At 38.7% G+C, this 18,133-nt stretch overlaps 1 protein-coding gene across 1 annotated transcript; it reads right to left on the bottom strand.

The window, feature by feature from the left end:
* Positions 1-794: 794 nt before the first annotated feature.
* Positions 795-8,170, bottom strand: LOC117482162 (ATP-sensitive inward rectifier potassium channel 12-like). The gene is made up of 3 exons (XM_034130164.1): positions 7,961-8,170; positions 3,070-3,248; positions 795-2,911 (listed from the first exon to the last, which is right to left on the bottom strand). The coding sequence occupies exons 2-3, from the start codon at positions 3,159-3,161 to the stop codon at positions 1,297-1,299; spliced, it is 1,707 nt and encodes a 568-aa protein (XP_033986055.1). The 5' UTR covers positions 3,162-3,248; positions 7,961-8,170; the 3' UTR covers positions 795-1,296.
* Between the last annotated feature and the right edge of the window lie 9,963 nt (positions 8,171-18,133).

The raw sequence follows: 18,133 nt of genomic DNA, 5'->3' as shown, positions 1-18,133 counted from the left end.
GATAGTTGGTGCTTGAGAAGACTAAACATTTATCTGCAGATCCCTATAAAGTATATTCATTACTCGTTATTCTCTACTAATAGTTAATTAAAGACTGTATATAATGGCTATTTTGCACATCCCTTTCAAGATTTCGAGATTTTCTAAGGTTTATTGACATATCATATACACAACTACGGTGTAGTTATGCAATGAATGAAAAACTTGGGTCGCCGGTTCCTCAACAGTAAAGAAAATGTCAGTCTTGACAAAAGGGGTGGACGGACCAGCCCTTAATGTCCATTGACAGAAGAGCTTTTTGAGACGTTTCTGAAAACAAATTGTCACCCAGGTTTTGGAAATAAAAAGTAACCAACCATGTTATGTACCAGAATTAAGACAAATAGGATTAGATTGATCTTGTGTAATCAGAGGCGGATGGTAATTATTATGGATGGGCTATTGAACCCATGGATGTCTAAAGAGAATGAGAGAAAGAGGTTGAACCATGAGCAAATGTGCAAGACTCAACAGAGACAATTCAAGCTTTTGAAGGTTTTTACTGATGTTTATTAGGTGCTTTGTTCATCCACACTGTTGCAAAGTGTTTATATCTAATGATAAGAGTAATTATAAAGTGCTTGTTCTTCAACTGTGTTTGACAAACACATTTGAATACTGTTTCTTGGATCAGGATTTAATTAATTTTTTTACCTGATTGTCTTTAATGAGATAAAAAGCTTTTTATCAAATGAAAAGTAACAAAACTCAGGCAGGAAGACAGCAGATGAAAATTAATAAATAATTTATTTTTACAGAGTGGAATTGTGTGGAAGTGTGAGCATGTGCATCATGCTGCCTTTAAAATACATGGCTTTCCCGTAACATGTATTTATTTGATGCATAACCATTTCAATATTAAACAAAAGCATATCATATTTACAAAAACTGAATGGAAATCAAGAACAAAACGCTTGACTTAACTATATATCATACACTTTCATAATGAATAAAACAAGAAAGCAATAAAATGTTCAAGATACCTCATGATTTGAGAGAAATACCTGGTCACCATGTTTAAAAGTAGATGAGCTGTGCGTTGTTTAGATGCTGATGTTACAACTGAAGGTGTATAATGTCTGAAACAAGAGAAAGTTATAAGTTATGAGTGGATTTTGTGAAAAAATAACCATTTCATCCTCTAGAAATACAATTTAAATGTCATCCTCCATCTTTAATTTGTACACTAGTTCAATACTTTGGTTGGATGCACACGGACAAAGAATAAACATTTGTAAGTGCAGCCATGATCATTGATTAGACCCCTGACTCTCTGCTAATGTATAAAGGTAGGGTAGGCTGTAGTCTGTCAAGGCTGATCTGATTCTCCGTGTCCAGAACACACAGCATCTCCACCTTCTGCTCCTCCACAAATGTCTCTTTGAAACCCAAATGAATGTCCTCTCTTTCACTTCTGATGTTCAGGCTCCCTGCCTCCTCTTTCACATTCTCCTCATCCTCGTCATCCCCGCAGCACAAAGCTACCTCGTTCTCGTAGCAGAAAGCGCTGGGGGAGTGTGGGCCCATGAGGTGGCGGGCTGCCCTCTTTGTAAATGGTGATGGAGACCTGGAGTAACTCGAGCTGGAGGATGAGGATTGCCCGCCACGGCCCTTCATCTGACTCAGTTCCTTGGCACTGCAGTGAGGTGTAGATGGCACTTCGTAGGACTTGTGAAAACGGGAATAGTCCACGTGGTAGCGTGCACCCTTCTCAAATACCACAGGCTCAAAGCGGTGACCCCACAGGACCTCCTTGGACAAGTAGGAGCTCCGGGCTTGTGTGGTCATAGCTGTGGCCTCCACCATCCCCTCCAGGATGACCACAATCTCAAACTCTTCCTTGAGCAAGTCGGCGCGGCTCATGTTATACAGAGGACTGTTCTCGTTGATCTCGTGGACCACAACCAGTGGCGATACCAGGAACAGCCGATCCAGCCCGTCATCATAGCCAACATCAATGTCTGTTTGTTCCAAAGGGAGATACTCGCCCTCGGCCGTCACATGTGGCCTAATGAGCTGAGCACGCACATGTGCTTCGACAATGTGGCTCTTGCGCATGTTCCCTAGGCGCCACATGAGGCACAGCTTACCGTCTCTCATAGAAATGACGGCATAATGCGAAAACAGCAAGGTCTGTGCCCGCTTCTTGGGCCGCACCATCTTTGCCATGATGGTGCCAATCATGAAAGAGTCAATAATGCAGCCCACAATCGACTGGACCACAACGGTCACAACAGCAACTGGGCACTCTTCAGTGACACATCGGAAACCATATCCAATGGTGGTCTGAGTCTCTATCGAGAATAGGAATGCTCCAATGAACCCCTGGATGTGGAGAATACATGGCCGCCATTCGCCTTCTCCGTTGCTTTGAGTATCCCCTTCCTCCAAAGGAATATGAAGATTAAAGTCTCCATGAATTAGTGCCACTCCCCAGAAAACCACGCCAAACAACAGCCAAGAAAGAAGGAAAGTGGTAGTGAAAATGAGCAGAAGATAACGCCAGCGTATGTCCACACAGGTAGTGAAAATGTCAGCCAGGTATCGTCGTGGCTTACCCTCCATGTTGTTGAATACCACATTGCACTGGCCGTTCTTCTTCACAAAGCGGCTGCGCAGGCGGCCAGAGCCCAGATCAAGACCGAGATGACATGAAGGTGAAGCTCGGCAGCTGCTGTGGATGATGGGCTCATTTGTCACTCTCAAAGACAAAGCTCCTCTTCCCTCGTTCCCTCCTGGACAATCTCCTCCTCCTTCCTCACCCCGCATACAGGTTCCAGACAGTATCTGCTGATTCAGAGGACTGTGGCCGTTGTGGAGGCCCAGGCTGGAGATCTTCAGGACATCTTCATCTGTGGCAACGATGCTGTATCTGGAAGAACAGAGGGGAGAAAATTAGTCCAGGACAACTGACAGTTGTACACGATAAAAAGTTGGCTACTGTTGCAACCACTGTCAAACACTCTGCTCTTTAAGTGCCATAAGGGAAAAATGTAAGACTGGCAGTTCTGGCCAGTTAATTGCTTTTACCTATTTACCCGCACCGCTCCCATGGCACCGGTGATCATCAGGCTGTGTCTGCGAGGGCAGTAATGTAGGTTGGGGCGGGCAGTTCCAACCATTAAAGTATTGTTGCTGGACAGGGAGGCAGTATGAGCTCAGGTCTGACTCGCATCCGTTATCAGCGCTGCTTTCTCATGATACATTTTCTGTGAAGAAAGAAGACAAAAAACAGATTTCTTAAATAATTACAAGGGTAAAGGTCAACAAAGTATACATGTTTAACAAAGATGGTTAATTCCTGAGCAACAAGGCTAGAAGATAACAGCTCTGTGAGGCCATACTCACACAGTGGTGCTTTGATCTATATGCTAATGTCAACAGGCTAACAATGCTCATAATGACAATGTGTAAATGCTAACAGTGGAAGCTGGTGCTCACAATAATCTACTTTGTTTAGCATGTTACTTTGCTAATATTTTGCGGATCATCCACTAGTTGTTGAGCTATTTGAGTCTGGACCAAAGCAGGGGACCAAACGTAATCGGCATGCATAGTGCCATCCCCCTATAGCATGGCGAAAAATCTAAAGAATCAAATCTCTATGCAAATGTTGGCCTTTCCCTAATGCATGGAGCAGACCAGACAGTTTTGTGAAATGAAAGCTTATTGATCAGGTCCTCACCAGTGGTTAGCCTTAGGGACCTTCAGGGCAACCAGTGGTGGAAAACCAGACAGGCAGTGGAAGGGACAAAGGTCTAAAAAGAGATGAATCCGTGGTAATCTACTGTTAGAGGAACAATTGATCTGCGGTTTGGCCCGATGACAAGGTTGGAGGGTGATTATTATGTCAGCAAGCCGGGAACTAGAAGAACCAAAAAGCAACGGGTTGCATAACCTAGAGCAGGCTAATCACACGCAATAAAAGTGGGGCTACAGTGTTTTTTTATTTTATTGTCAATCACTTTTGCTGATTTATATTAGTTGATAAGAATGGATTGTTTAATGGATTGTCTTGGGAAAATATCACGAAAAACAATGGCCTTAAGCCTTTCATTAACATCAAGCATGTACATAGTGAAACACTAAAACACATTTTGACGGGATTTGATGTCATGTGATGTGGGTCATGTGCAATCCTTGTGTGTTATGCTTCAAGACTCTTTTTCCTGTTACACCAAGGACAGATGTCAGGAACTGGCAGATTATTGGCTGGATTAAGAGTGATTCCGACTGGATAATCCCAAAAGGGCAGATGATTATGTCATCTTGATAACTCCCACAGCTGCGGAGGAGCGTGTCCTCCACGTAAAGTCACAACCTTTACTTCAGAATCCTTAAAAATGGCAGCTAATATTGTCAAAGTAGGTCAGTGCCATATCAATGCCTGCAGCATCATGTGTGAAATCAGGACAACACAACACAGTTTACATGTTGGTCTGTTGGATTTACAATGGGGACACGAGTGAAAGACTGCACTGTTCTGGTGTAGTTCAAAGGAATGTTGCTTTGTATTTTATTTTACATTATTGGAGAAGATCACCCTGTGGTTTTAACATCGGTTAGTGCTGTATCTTGTGTTTTTTGTCTCAAAATGTTTTCATTTTATTAAACAAAGCATTGCGAAGCTCCCAAAGACAGGACACTAGCAGTACTGCCTTTGTAAAGCTAACCATAATGATCAATTGTCCTTAAAATGTCAGAGAGCTGTTATTTCAACTGTGTTTTTGTCTACATGTTGGTCAAAATACTTGAGACGCCCGGTTATACTAGAAGAGCACTTGGAGAGCACAGACCTCCAAAACCAAATACCCTGTTTTGCAATTTTAACTAAAATGAAAAATAAATTCGCTCCATAGTTTTCTGGTTGCAAACAAAGAAAACTGAAACCTAAAATTTGGCAAAGATAATAATGCAGTATGATAGTAAAGTGCTGTTGCCATGACGACAACCATGTTTACAGTGTAACAGAATATTACACAAACTATAAAAACTACAAAGACAACACCAACCACTCAATGTCCAATAACTGGCTTGGCTATTGGGTGCACGTGGATGAAAAAAAGTCGTTAAGTGCTAGGGGTGAAACATGGTGTCTTGATAGATATCAAGATATGTATATTCTTAAAACTGAGCAAAACGACTCTATGTTGCACAACCATAACACTGATCCATTTTAAATCTTCATGTTATTGTTTTATCTGTGACACGTGAACTACCCTAATCAATATTCTTTGCATGCCTCTGCAGTGAATCATGCTCATTTAACTGGCTTTGTTTACATTATAATGTAAAGAGTTTAAAACCAACAAGCTGCCAGTATGTGAAGGCTTAGTAGCTACATTTTCATGTAGATTGTGGCTTTGAATGCTTTCTTTTATAAATGCTGCTGAGTGTACATTTTCTTAAATGAATCTGCCAAAAGTGTACATGCATAATTCCCTTTATGTCTAACAAACATAAAACACCGTCAATACTTCATTACTGTGTCTAATGCGGCTACCTGTTGTCAGTAAATGCCTGAAAGATGTCTTTAGTTCTCAGCGGATGGGATCCCTGGGGGGACAATGGCAGTAATTATACTGTGGATCATATCTACTGTATTATCCGTCTCCATAGGAACATCCTCTCACTATAGAGCTCTGCGTGTGTGGTGATTGTACATCATGTGAGACAACTTGTGAGAAGAGGATGGAAGGGGAGGTAGGCAGAGAAATAGGCCTTTACCTTAAAGGAATACTTCACCCCAAAATATACCTTATGATGTGTATCCATTTCTCAGCCTTTTTTCTCACTCGACTGTGAACAGAAAATCAAAAAAAATGAGGAAATTCCTGATTAATTTAAATTAATGGGGGCAATACTATATCATAACATTCATTTAAAAAATAACAATTTACATGTTACAGTTAAATAAGTGACAAAAACCTGCATAATGCCACAGAGCTCTCCAGATTAAGGTCCTCATTCTTATGCAGCAGGTTGAAGACTCTGACGTAGCTCCTGTTTAGGTACGTCAGAGGAACTAAATTGACATACAGTATATTACAGCATAATCCCATACAAAGAATGGAGGAAGACCAGATTATTATGTCCCTAATCTCACAATCCAAACAACAATATGAAAGGTGGATAGTAGTTGCTGTGTGACCCGGTTTAAGACCTTTTGTGTAATCTGAGATCTAATGATATGAGAAGGGAGGGAGGGATAAGGAGAGCCAGAAAGAAATGTTAGCGGCTCTTCCGCATTGGACTGAGTGTGAGAAAGAAAATACAGATTAGGTTGAAGAGATTATGACGTCAGTTGATGTTACAAAAACGTGTAATGCCATTTACGGACAATAGAAGATTTACACACATGAAGGTAAATCTATATCTAAAAGACAATGGAATTTGTGAGTGATCCACATTTGCCTTTTCTCTCTTTTTCTGTCTCTCTGTACAACAATCTTTCTTTAAACTGACATTTAAGAAGGGCCTACATCTCCCTACGGACAACCGTGGGTCCACACACTGTCCTCAGTCCCACAGAGAAGCAGAAATAGAAACATGTACTTTTTTTATTTTACCTACACGACTACATGAAATAATACTAAATCAGCAATACACAGAATCCCATTTGTTTAACATCACGAGGCAAAATGAATTACAATGCAGTGGCTGTATGTCATTAAATAATGTTCTGTACTTGAGTATTTTTATTTTCTTATACTTTATACTTCTGTTGCACTGAATTTCACATGCAAATATTACATTTTTTACACTATGAGTTAAACAGATTTAAACTTTAAAAGTGAAACATTGGTTCATTTTTTATCAAATGACCCAAAACTATATCCTTAAAATGCTGCCTGCATAGACAATCATTTTCCTTTATTCCGATTTTTTTTTTATAATGAATACTTTTTATTTATTTATGATACAAAATCTATTTCTGTGGTTCTCCTCCTAAACTAAGTTTTGTGTAGGAAAAAGTAAGACAGACAAATATTTGTTTACTTCTGCCTTACAAATCTGCTTAAACTAATTCATACTTCTATTGTAGTGAAACTTTGAAAACATTTTTCAAAGGTGCAACAAATCAATCAGTCTGATGGGAGGTATTCTTCACACACTGTGAGTGTGAGTCATACATTGTTGCCTCAGTCCCAACATGTGTATTAATTGACTGAATTTAAAATGATATAAGTTTCCATCTTTGCACATGCATCACTGTTGCAGGATATCTTAAAAGCCAATCGATGGTTAACACAGTGCAACCAGAAGTTATGACGGGGCAGTTTGCAAACTAAGCAGCAGCTGTGACGTGTGTTGGTCTCATTGAGGCCACAGGAGCTGTCCAGTGCTGGAAATCAATCCAAAGCCTGCAGGAATAATCGACAGCTTGGAGCCGAGCGGTGGGGGAGCAGAGTACTACTCTAACCTTGAAAATAATGTTGGCCTTTAAAAATCTTTTCATCTATCTGTTTACATTTCCCACATTTGTTAAGGTTGGCTTACTCAGTCAGTGCTTTATTTCAGTATATGTGTTTTTCTAAGTTTTAACTTTGTTTGACAGAACAGGGACAGACAAACTTTCGCAGGAGTTACTGAGTTGGAAGTTTCTGACCACCTTCTTTTATATGCAGTTTTGAAATTGTGGGATTTAAAATGGAGTCAGGAAAGTAAACAAGTTACACTTCTTAGTGATAACACAATGCACTAGTAGAATTGTTGGTTTATTCTTTTTTATTATGTTTCTGTGTGTGTTTAATGGACTAAACTGCAACTGTTTTTCTTGCTACCATGCATGCAGAAAGACATCAAATGATCCTTGAAAAATGTTAAATAAAATGCCTCTCCGGGTAAAAAATACTCCCAGCATAGCCAACAGACATTACCGCAAATACAAATATTAGAGAATTAATCTATAAACTCTTACCTTGATGTTGATGCACACAAAATCACTGGAACACTAACATTGGTTTCATCCTCATAACAAGCTTTTTGTTGCCACTCTCCTCTCTTCTTTCCTTCCTTGTTTTTCTTCAATAGACAAACGTATTTTGTATAAATCTGCTAGATTTCTGTGGCACAAACTTGTACATGTCTCCAGTCTGAGCTCTGGCTTGTTGCTCCATAGTAGCTGAACGGAGGTGCTCCTGCCTGGTCGTTGTTCATCTGCTCCGATCCCTGCCAGTGTGCGTGTGTGTGTGCGCGTGTGTGGGATAGAGAGAGCGAGAGAGAGAAAGAGAGAGAGGGATAAAGGGATCGCTCTGATTATGTTCCTATTTATATATACATATATATGCTATTGTCTTCCCAAGAGTGAGAGATGTGGATTGTATAATTTAGACTTGAGCCCACTCAAACTTGCATCGACATCCAACAAACACCAGAGAAGATGATCCGACAACATTTCTGCAGAGACTCTGGAGAAGTATTTCTGAGGCATACGGTGTGTTATATGAGCTACAAAATGGGGTTTCTTATAATGCAAAATGATATTATCAAATACGAAAAAAACAAGTCCAATAGTAAGTTCAATGCATGTTAATCTGTTTTTGCACAATATATGAAGATTTGATTTTGATTTGAAAAAAACGAGTGTAAAAAGCTGCATTTCTTTTATCAGAAAGTATAGAGTTGGATGTGTTGCAATACGTTTAACAGCAGGTAAGTCATTTATTATGGATATTCAAACTATTTTAAATGTCTGTAGGTCGCCAAACAACTTAAAATTAAAATAAATTCAGAGGCTTTTTAATCATTTTTACCTATTTCATTTTCCTCCTCACAATGTGGCTATGAATAAAAGTCCAACAGCAGACAATCACGTTCAGGAGAGTGTTTGTCAGTCATAGACAACAGATGATTACATTTGGATGTACATACTCGTTTGTAGTCAATACATTATATACATTTTGGCACAGGAATAACAGCTCATCAGTTTGACTTTAAATGTTATAATGTTTTTTTTTAAGTTAATCGGCGACAGATCACGAGTAGATAATAACTTATTTAGTTGTGAAAACTCAAAGTTAAAGACTTGGATATGCTGGTCTTAATTTGGGCTTATTTTAGGACCTGTGCATTGACTGGGATTGGCTCCAATTCGAACAGTTCTCTACACAATCTTCTCATCAAAAATCTTAAGCCTTTTTACCAACACAATAACAGAATTGTATTCCATAGTGTCAAGTAGAGGATTTCAGGATTTATTATTGTTTTCGTAATAAACAAATTTCTTCCACAGATAACCATGATGAACTAATCGCCAGTCTGCTGAAGATAATCAGAGAGGCGGAAGAGAGTAATTGCTACAATCTCTGCAACTTCCACCAGTTCACTGCTTCCTCCTCCTCGCAGCAAGAACCATATTGTAACAAGTCATGATGGACTGGTTTCAACTCAGCCCTGTGCTGTATAACACAAAAAATTGCATTTGTGACACCTTCACTGGGAGCTTATGTGGAAATGAACTTTCCACTCTGACCTCTCCGCTCAATGTCATCTGTCTCAGACATCATTTTGTGCCAAGGAAGTGATTATGTCATTTCTGATAAACAAAGGTTACATAAGGGTGTTTCGTGTTTACATCCTTTTGCAATTCCTGGAACCTTAATCTGTCAGAAAACTCTGATAATGAGGAATTAAAAACATTTGACCAGGCTGCAAGTCGCAGAGAATATAGAGCTGCAGCGTCGAGTCTATTGACGAATGATGAATAGATGATTTACTGCTCATGTTTGTCATAATATATATTTCCTTTTCATATTGTTTTTCTGAAAAAATGACTGTTTAGGGAACAGTATGCATTATACTTTTACTCATAATAGGGAGAAAGGCTAGTTTTGTTCCAGAGTAGTGTGATCATAACAGATGCATGTGAACAGCTGTCCATATTAACCACAGTAAATACAAGTGAATGGCACTTATCCCTTTGGGCTCTGTGTCAGGGCTGTTAAGATTATTCACAACTTTTATAAACTCAACAATAAATAAGTAGTGAAAATAATCAAAAATTGCGGCTCTAAAATTATCATGGAATAACATACTCTGGGATATGAGATGATATGTGCAGGACTTATGTCCAGCCGATCTTAAAAGCCCTTTATAAAGAGACATTTCCTCTCGGTTGGCAGCCTTTGATTTGTTTTTGTGTGTGTGTGTGTTTGTGTGTGTGTGTGTGTTTGTGTGCGTGTTTGTGCGTGTGTGTGGGATGCTAAATCAATCTGGTGTGCTACCTGTGTGCCAAAATAATCTTTCCTGCTTTAGTTTCTGATAATACATAATCTCTGGAACAGACAGAACTGAAAAATGACTTCAACCTTTTTGTACTTGTTGCAGCACCAGTCTGTGTTAATAAATATAAAAAGGTGTAAATAAATTAAAAGGGACATATTGATTTAGTATGGTAGCGGCTGAGACTGGTTTCTTCTTCAGACCTCTTTGAGGTGTTATTGCCAATTAGACAACTTTTTAGTTTCCATGGAAACCATTTTTTCTCTTCTTTGTGTACTTTCTCTCGCGTATAAATACACTCTCCATCCCCCCACATAGTTTATTTTTATACCGCCTTTTCCTTAAAGATTCATGAGACAACAGGTGGGTGTTGCATTGCGTAGGGGTGGTGTGGGGGTACAGTAATATAGAAGCATTGTGGGCAGGGGTCAGAGGTCAGGGGATTAACTAGGTGGGAATAAGTGGGCTGGCAATAATAACTCCCAGCTGAAGGAACACAGTGTCCTCCGTGCAACACGTCTGAACAAAAGTTGTTACTGATGTGTTGGTGAGGGTAGCACTTCTATGATTCATGTACACAAGTTTTACAATCAAATGAGGTGACACTTACACTTGAGAAATGAATGTGGGTTGCACAAATGATAGTACAATAATGTAAAAAACAATACATTTGACTGCAGATCTGTGTTTCAGCAGGCTTCCTGTGCAGCCACACTTTAAAGGTCAAAGTATCTAATAGAAAAGCCTCTAAATAGAGATTGTTAAGTTGCTAATTGGGACATTTTGAGATAAAGGAAAGACCATCTTACTGCCAACTCGGCCATCTGGGTATAGAAATAGCTCTGATCTTGGTGGCAGTGAGATATTAATGCATTTATGTGGCATATTTAGCTGCAGGCACTCCTGTATTTTGTCTCAATTCGGACTATCCATCACTTCTTCTTATCACAGGTCAAAAGTGCACAGAGACATAAAGACCTACATAATAATTACTCACAGAGCAAACCTTATTAAAGAGGTCAATAACAGAAAGACCCTTAACAATACAGTAAATGACTATTCCCTTTAGTCCATTTTGAACGTGATGAGCCGATAATGTGGGAGCTATTTTCTGTTGTGCGGGCCGTCTCTGTGGCTCTCTTAATGACTCCCCCTCATGTGCCATGTGAGCCAGTTTACTCAGAAGCAGGCGGACGACTCACTTCTCACTGTGAGCACTGATCCAGGTCAATATGTTTTTAGAAAAGCAGGTCGAAGATGGCGAGCAAGGAATGGGGTGAACACATCTACTCTAACTGTAAACCGTGTTGATCTGTACATATAAATACCAACATGCACTTTAATTGTTTTGTGTGTTTGGTTTTTGTACTCACTCACAATCTGTGATTTCTCCTTGAGGCTTTGTGTCACAAAGTGTTGAACATGTTATGAAATTAACAAAGAATACCCCGCACTTGTTGTTGGCAGGTTCAGTTCAAATGGGTGTTGTTACTTTAAATTATTTTAAAAAAAAAGGCTTGCATAACATAAGTATTTTTCTCAACAGACTGTTGTTTTAAATGTGGAAACAATATCGGCGTACTTCAACAACTCTGCACACCATGTTTCTATGTTAAAAACGTTGGAAACATTACACTGAAAGCTACGGGATACATGTAGGAGAGTTTTGTGGAATCATTACATATTAAAGTATAATATGTGTTGGCTTGTTGATCTGACAGTGAAAAAGAGGGTTGAAGTATTTTAGTTCAGAAGGTCTCTCTGAGCAGGAATGCGAGTCACGATCAATACTTGCCCTGGGTGAGGGCGAGGGGTAGGATCAAGGTTAGGGTGTTGGATCAATCTTTGCCCTTTGTTCTGTAATTGCTGATAGGGATTTAATTAATAAACTATTATTGGTTTGATTACAACAGACTTTGTAACAGTATTTGTTTCTTATCAAGTATTTTCATGTGATATGCAGTCTATGGTCTTTTCTAGAGAAAGTGATGCACACAGAGAAACGATCAATAGCATAAAAACCATAAAAGCTGAAAGCTTATCACATGGCATGTGACCTCACGTGTCAATAATTCTCGGAGAGGTGGGCAACATCATTTTCATTGAAGAGACACAGACTGTTATATATCTCAATTAAAAATAAGACTCTTGCACAGGAGGAAAACAGTAAGTTAAATATCAAGAAGTAGCAACATCCCATGTTCCTATGATTTGTCTGCCATGGATCACAAGATTATTCCACTTTTAATATGAATTATACCAAACAATAATATGGCATGGAGGGAAAACAATACAATATTTGACTGCACCAAAAACCCCACTGAGGGTTAAGGATCTGAAAGGAAAAGGCTTGCCTCTCTTTTAAGCATGAAAAGTGACAGTTAAACAAAGTTAATCAATAAAGCTGCAAATTGTAAAAACACAACAGTGAACTAAAAGACGCTAAAACTCAAAGGAGTTCAGAGGAGATGCAGGGTTAATAAAAGAATTAAGCTAATCATAAATAAGAAGCTACTTTAAGACATTCATTAAACTTTTAACTTTCCTGTTTGTTTTAAGTTGTGTCAGCTGAACTTTTCTGCCTGCATTTCCATGGATACTGGCTCCACTCTCTCATTATAGCAACGGCTGCCAGAGGAGCTGAATCGAGCAACAGAGAGCATGAGACTCGCAGCAGAAGACAAAAATAGATTTTCCTTAATTGTCATTTTACTTGCCAAACATGTTTAATTATATTCCCACTTCCTGAAGGCTCATTTGAAAGTGGTGCATGACAAAAATGTGACTTGCGTATGTTCAAGACTCACAAAACTGTAATTAATCATCACAAATGTAGTACATGTTGTATGTTTAACACACACACACACACACAAACACACACACACACACACACACGTACACACAAATGCACACACACACACACGACCATGCACAAACACACACACACAGCTCTGTTGAGACAAAAGGCCCCCTCTTGTGGCTCCTTCAAACACGGAAAACCGCCTCAGCACTTTGTCCCCTGCTGGGAATTAACTCAACTCATGATGCCAACAGTTATCAGAGACGCACTGTACTTGTTTAAAGAAGTTTGGTGGAGGATAAAAGTTGTGTATTGTAGGCTACTATATTTACTCTGGTAATAATACTATTTTCCAAATTATCCAAACAATCACATATTATGATCATCTGTTGCTTTCTGTATAATTCTGTATTGCATCAGCATTCAAATAATGATTTAATTTATTTTAAATTATTTTTCCCAGATATTGTAATCCTTCTGTTCTCCACTTTTTTTCTCTCCGGTTTAATGCTGCACTGTCAGAGTAACCATCTGTGCAGCAAGCCCACCTCCGTCCATAAGACATCTGTCAGGCGGAGTCAGTGCCACATTTCAATTTCTAAAGATAACGATATTTGATAGGACATAGTCACCATATTGGGCCAATGTAAGAACCAATGAGTGTTAGTTTTCTGACAAAGACCCCAACCTCCCTAGCCTCCATGATCACTCCAGACTATTTCAAACCTTGTGTGTAGAAACTAAGCTAACAATGGATCTTCAGTTGGAAATGAAACCATTTTCGCTGTGAAAAAGAAGACTTTGAACCACATTCAAAAGGTAGGCCCATAGTACCTTGTCAAATACTGTTATATTTCTATGTGTACCTTGTCATGGACACCTTACGCTGGAGGATTCCCTCTATGTAATGGTTACAGAGGTGTAAAGGTATCCCATCAATAGTGGTGTGTGTTTCAGCCTTGAGTGCTCCCAAACTCTACTTAAGACATTGTAACTGACATGGAGGCATGACTCACTGAGGTCTATTTAAAGAAGATACATCTCAAATATACTTTAAATTATACATAGGAATTATTCTGCTTATCTACAATTCAAATATATATCTGAAGAATTAACCTTTAATTTCTTAGAGCCTTCCTAATCATAACTAATAAGAGCTTCATTGTTTTGATGATAGTTGTTATTCATATTATGATTATGACAAAGAGTCTCCTGGGAAATAACCACAGCAGATATTTTGAAAATGAAGGCTATTTTAGTGCTAAGGTGCCTGGGGATAGCCAGCCAACAGCAGCAGCAGGATAGACATGGCGCCCCCTGCTGAGGACCGCTACTGTCGTCAGTTCCTGCCCAACACCTTTGACCCGTCCCGCTGCAGAGCCTGCCTGCGGCCGGATCACATGCACCTGTGTGCGGACACTTCTGCTGCTGCTGCCGCTACTGGTGCTCAGGAGGACGGAGCACAAGAGGAGGTATGTAGGCCTACGTGAAACATTTAATAGCTTTGCGAAATCATGTGTTCAAAGGTTTACATATAAGAATAGTTTCAAAAACGTTAAGGAAAATAAAAAAATAAAAAGTGAATATTAAAACAGATAATTAACTCACTTCTAGGTATCCTACTGTACGTTTAGCTTTCAACGCAGGTCACTCGTCACTTATGAATGCAGGGCTAACAATTCATGCTAGCTTATATTATGTTTGGACATTTTATTTATTTTAAAATAAAGCAACATGCTGGAAAACCAGTAAAATTACTTTTTGGATGTTACTTTCTCAGTTATCCTCGCACTTTCAACTTTTTATAATAATAATGGGCCACATGCCACCTTCGATTGGTATTTCTCAGCTAATGCTAGCTAACATGAAATATTGCATTAAGAAAAAGCAGCTATTAACAGTAAAATCAACACACTGTCAGCTCTACAGGTAATGAAAAAAAACCCTGAGTGTCCCAAACATTCAACACAATTGTTGCTAATACTTCTATGAATGTAGGGGTTTTCCTTTTGTAAGTTACCTACAGTGTTATTAACCTTCTTCTACAACTACTGGCACCATACATCATATCATGCTAAAAGACATTGAAGATAAATCACCTAAATAATGTAATTTGTATTGTTATGATTGTGTATTGCAGGGTAGAGCTATTTGGTTGAGGTTTTAACAGTCATGTTTATGTGACCAGATATAGTTTAAAACATTTATGAAAACAGGTGCATTATATATTGAGGTCAAAATCTATTGACATTATAAATAACGGGTCAAGTGTCTTTTAATGACTGAATATGACTGGTGTGTCAAAACGGTCCCACAAGTTGCACACTGAATTGATGATGTCAACTAATAATACAATCATCAAGTGAAACGACTGTGGAGGTGGGAGAAGGATAATACATTAAGGTGGCATTTGATTCTGTATCATTAATTAATGAAAGCTCATTACAATCCTTAGGGAATAGGTTGTAATCTAATATGCCCAAATGACACATGCAAACATGTCCCCTCATACAAACAACCTACTTTAGTTAAATCCTTCAGTGGGCTAAAGTAAAGAAAGTTTTTACTCTGCTGTAGTTACTATAATATAGACTTTCTCTTGATCTGAAAACAAAGGACAACACTTCAAACTCTTTGAACCTGCATCCATGTCAAGAGATCAAGAGCTAAAATGGCTGTAAATGAAGGAGAACTAAAGATCAAGATAAAGATGAGAAAGAAGTTGAGTGGGCGGTTCAGGTAATGCAAAAGCACCAGAGCAATGAAATAATGATGAGCATGACCAGAGACTAGCTTGAGTTACGTCCTGTGCAAACTAAATGTATTGGCTTAGCTGGAACGAAGGGAGAGAAAGAAGGAGGGAAGAAAGCGAGCTGCTTAAAGCTTGACAGCAGATTTAGCTGAAAGACAGCGTGAAGTCGCAGTAAGTAAAATATGTTTTAATCTTTTAACTTTGGAAGATAGTTGGCTATTACTTTATATAGGGTCAGTTTATGTTGGTTTGGGTTTTTTGTTTTTCTTAAAATGAATGGCTTCTAATACAACTGACTGGGCTTTTGTCAGGCTAATACAGTAATGAAAGTTGCTGCATAATCAAATAAAACATTATACATTGTAATATCTTCTAAATCTTATCCTTTAAAGCAGGTGATAACAAAATCTCAATAAATATCTGATTTACAGGCACAATCAAATGAATGAACTGTCTCTATAAACTTCAAGATTCTGACTCTGACAGTTAATGTCTTACATTTTAAATACTCTGAGGTCCAGGGCCAGTTATAGCGTAGTTACCTGCTAAGTTAATAACAAAAGCATGTAGTAACCCTAACAAGGCATTGTTCTCACTTTAAATCCTGTAGCTACAAAAAGCCTTGTTAACTGCCAAGAAAAGCTAAATAAAGGTTTAACATAACAAAACATGACAGTTAAAACCCATGAATTTGGTTGTAATGCTATTATAAACAAATATAATACACTCATAAAGCTTTTCTTAAAGTACCTAAGCAGTCGATAAACTGTTAACAAGTTCTTTACAAGTGCCTATCAATGTCTTATAATCGTACTATAAATTGTGTCGTTAATGCTGTTATTAAGGCTTTTATATTCTCCTTAACACATGTCGATGTCAATAACAATAAGCATCGTATTATTACCTATTATCTAACACTTATTACAAGAGCCTTAATATAAGATGTATATAGAAAATGTGTTGCTGTGCTCTACCATCCAGGACGCAGATGATGATCCTCTTGCCCTTTCTGAGGTGACCAGCAGAGCCAGTAGTGATGACGTGAGTGGCGTTTGGACCTACGAGTGGAGTCTGGTCCACAGTCTGAGTCCTGAGTGGGAACTCAATATCTGTGACACTGAAATACAATCCAGGTGAGTGTATCCTGTATCCTGATTTAGAAACCATATGTTTTTACGTAGAAGTATGCCTGAGCAGTGAGCACATATACGTGTACTGTATACGATGAAACAGCGCACTCTCACAGAAAGACACCTGAGTCTGTTGGGTTCCTCTGTGAATATCACTGAATGGGCTGCTTAACTTTAGCTTTCAAGGATCAAACCTGACACTGCCAATGGTCGAAAAAGATACAAATAAAATAAATAAATTGTAGTGGAGTATAAGTATAGAAGGCATAGAATGTAAATACTAAACTTTAAAGTTGTACATAGTACAGTACTTGCTTAAATATAATTTCCAGTACTGAACACTACCGTCTTTTACTTTTTACAATATGTGTAGTTACCAACCAAGTTGCCAGAGAGACTGTCTCCAGTAAACATGTTTTCCAACTCGTTGTTTGCTCCGGCCTCTGGGTCTGTATATCTGTGCTGACCTCGTTCTGCCATCCTCCAGCTCTCCACATCAGTGGGACAGTCTCGAGAGGAGCAGATCGCTCAGCCCAGAGAGACACTGTGAGGATCACAGAGATATGACCCGGCTGGACCCGGCCAAAGCTGAAAGCTCCTGTATGGATGAGAGGAGGGGCCGAGACCGGTCCCGCCGGGAATCGGGTAGGGTCACAGATATACATACTGCACCTTTAAACTTAAAGGGACAGTTCACCTCACTATAAAAACAATTTATTTTCATGTTTTATGAAGAAACCTTTTTCTTTTTTTTTTAAAACTGAACTACAGAAATGTTGGCACTGCCAAGAAAAAAAGCTGTTGTCGATATCACGCTTGTGCTCATTTGTTTGTAAAATAAAATAAATTCTTACATTAAACTCACAACCAAATCTGTGAATTATTTTAAGTAGTTAGGTCATAATTTCTGAAAATTGACATTGCTGATGAGTTTTGGAAAATGTCATTTTCGGTACCTTAAGTCAAGTGCCATCTAGTTTGCTTGAACTGGAAAGAAGGTATACATATTTGCAGATATAATTTTTCAGTGAGTCACCAAGCCATTATATATTGATAAGAAACATTAAAGGGAAAATGAAACATATGTATTCTTGATTTTGGGGTGAACATTTCCTGTATCATTTTTTAAATGAGTTGCTACCTTAAATGTAATTTAGGACTATCTTTTTTGGACCTGGACTTGTGCTC

The sequence above is a fragment of the Trematomus bernacchii genome, unplaced genomic scaffold, assembly GCF_902827165.1.
Source record: "Trematomus bernacchii unplaced genomic scaffold, fTreBer1.1, whole genome shotgun sequence".
In the NCBI taxonomy this organism is placed as follows: Eukaryota; Metazoa; Chordata; class Actinopteri; order Perciformes; family Nototheniidae; genus Trematomus; species Trematomus bernacchii.
The sequence above is the reverse complement of the archived record's forward strand: the minus strand, read 5'-3'. Positions and strand labels throughout refer to the sequence as shown.

Coding starts and splice junctions, on each gene's coding strand:
- LOC117482162 (XM_034130164.1), bottom strand. CDS start 3,161: ATGGTTGGAACTGCCCGCCCCAACCTACATTACTGCCCTCGCAGACAC. Junction 2,912..3,069: donor GGAGCGGTGCGGGTAAATAG/GTAAAAGCAATT, acceptor CTGTTCTTCCAG/ATACAGCATCGTTGCCACAG.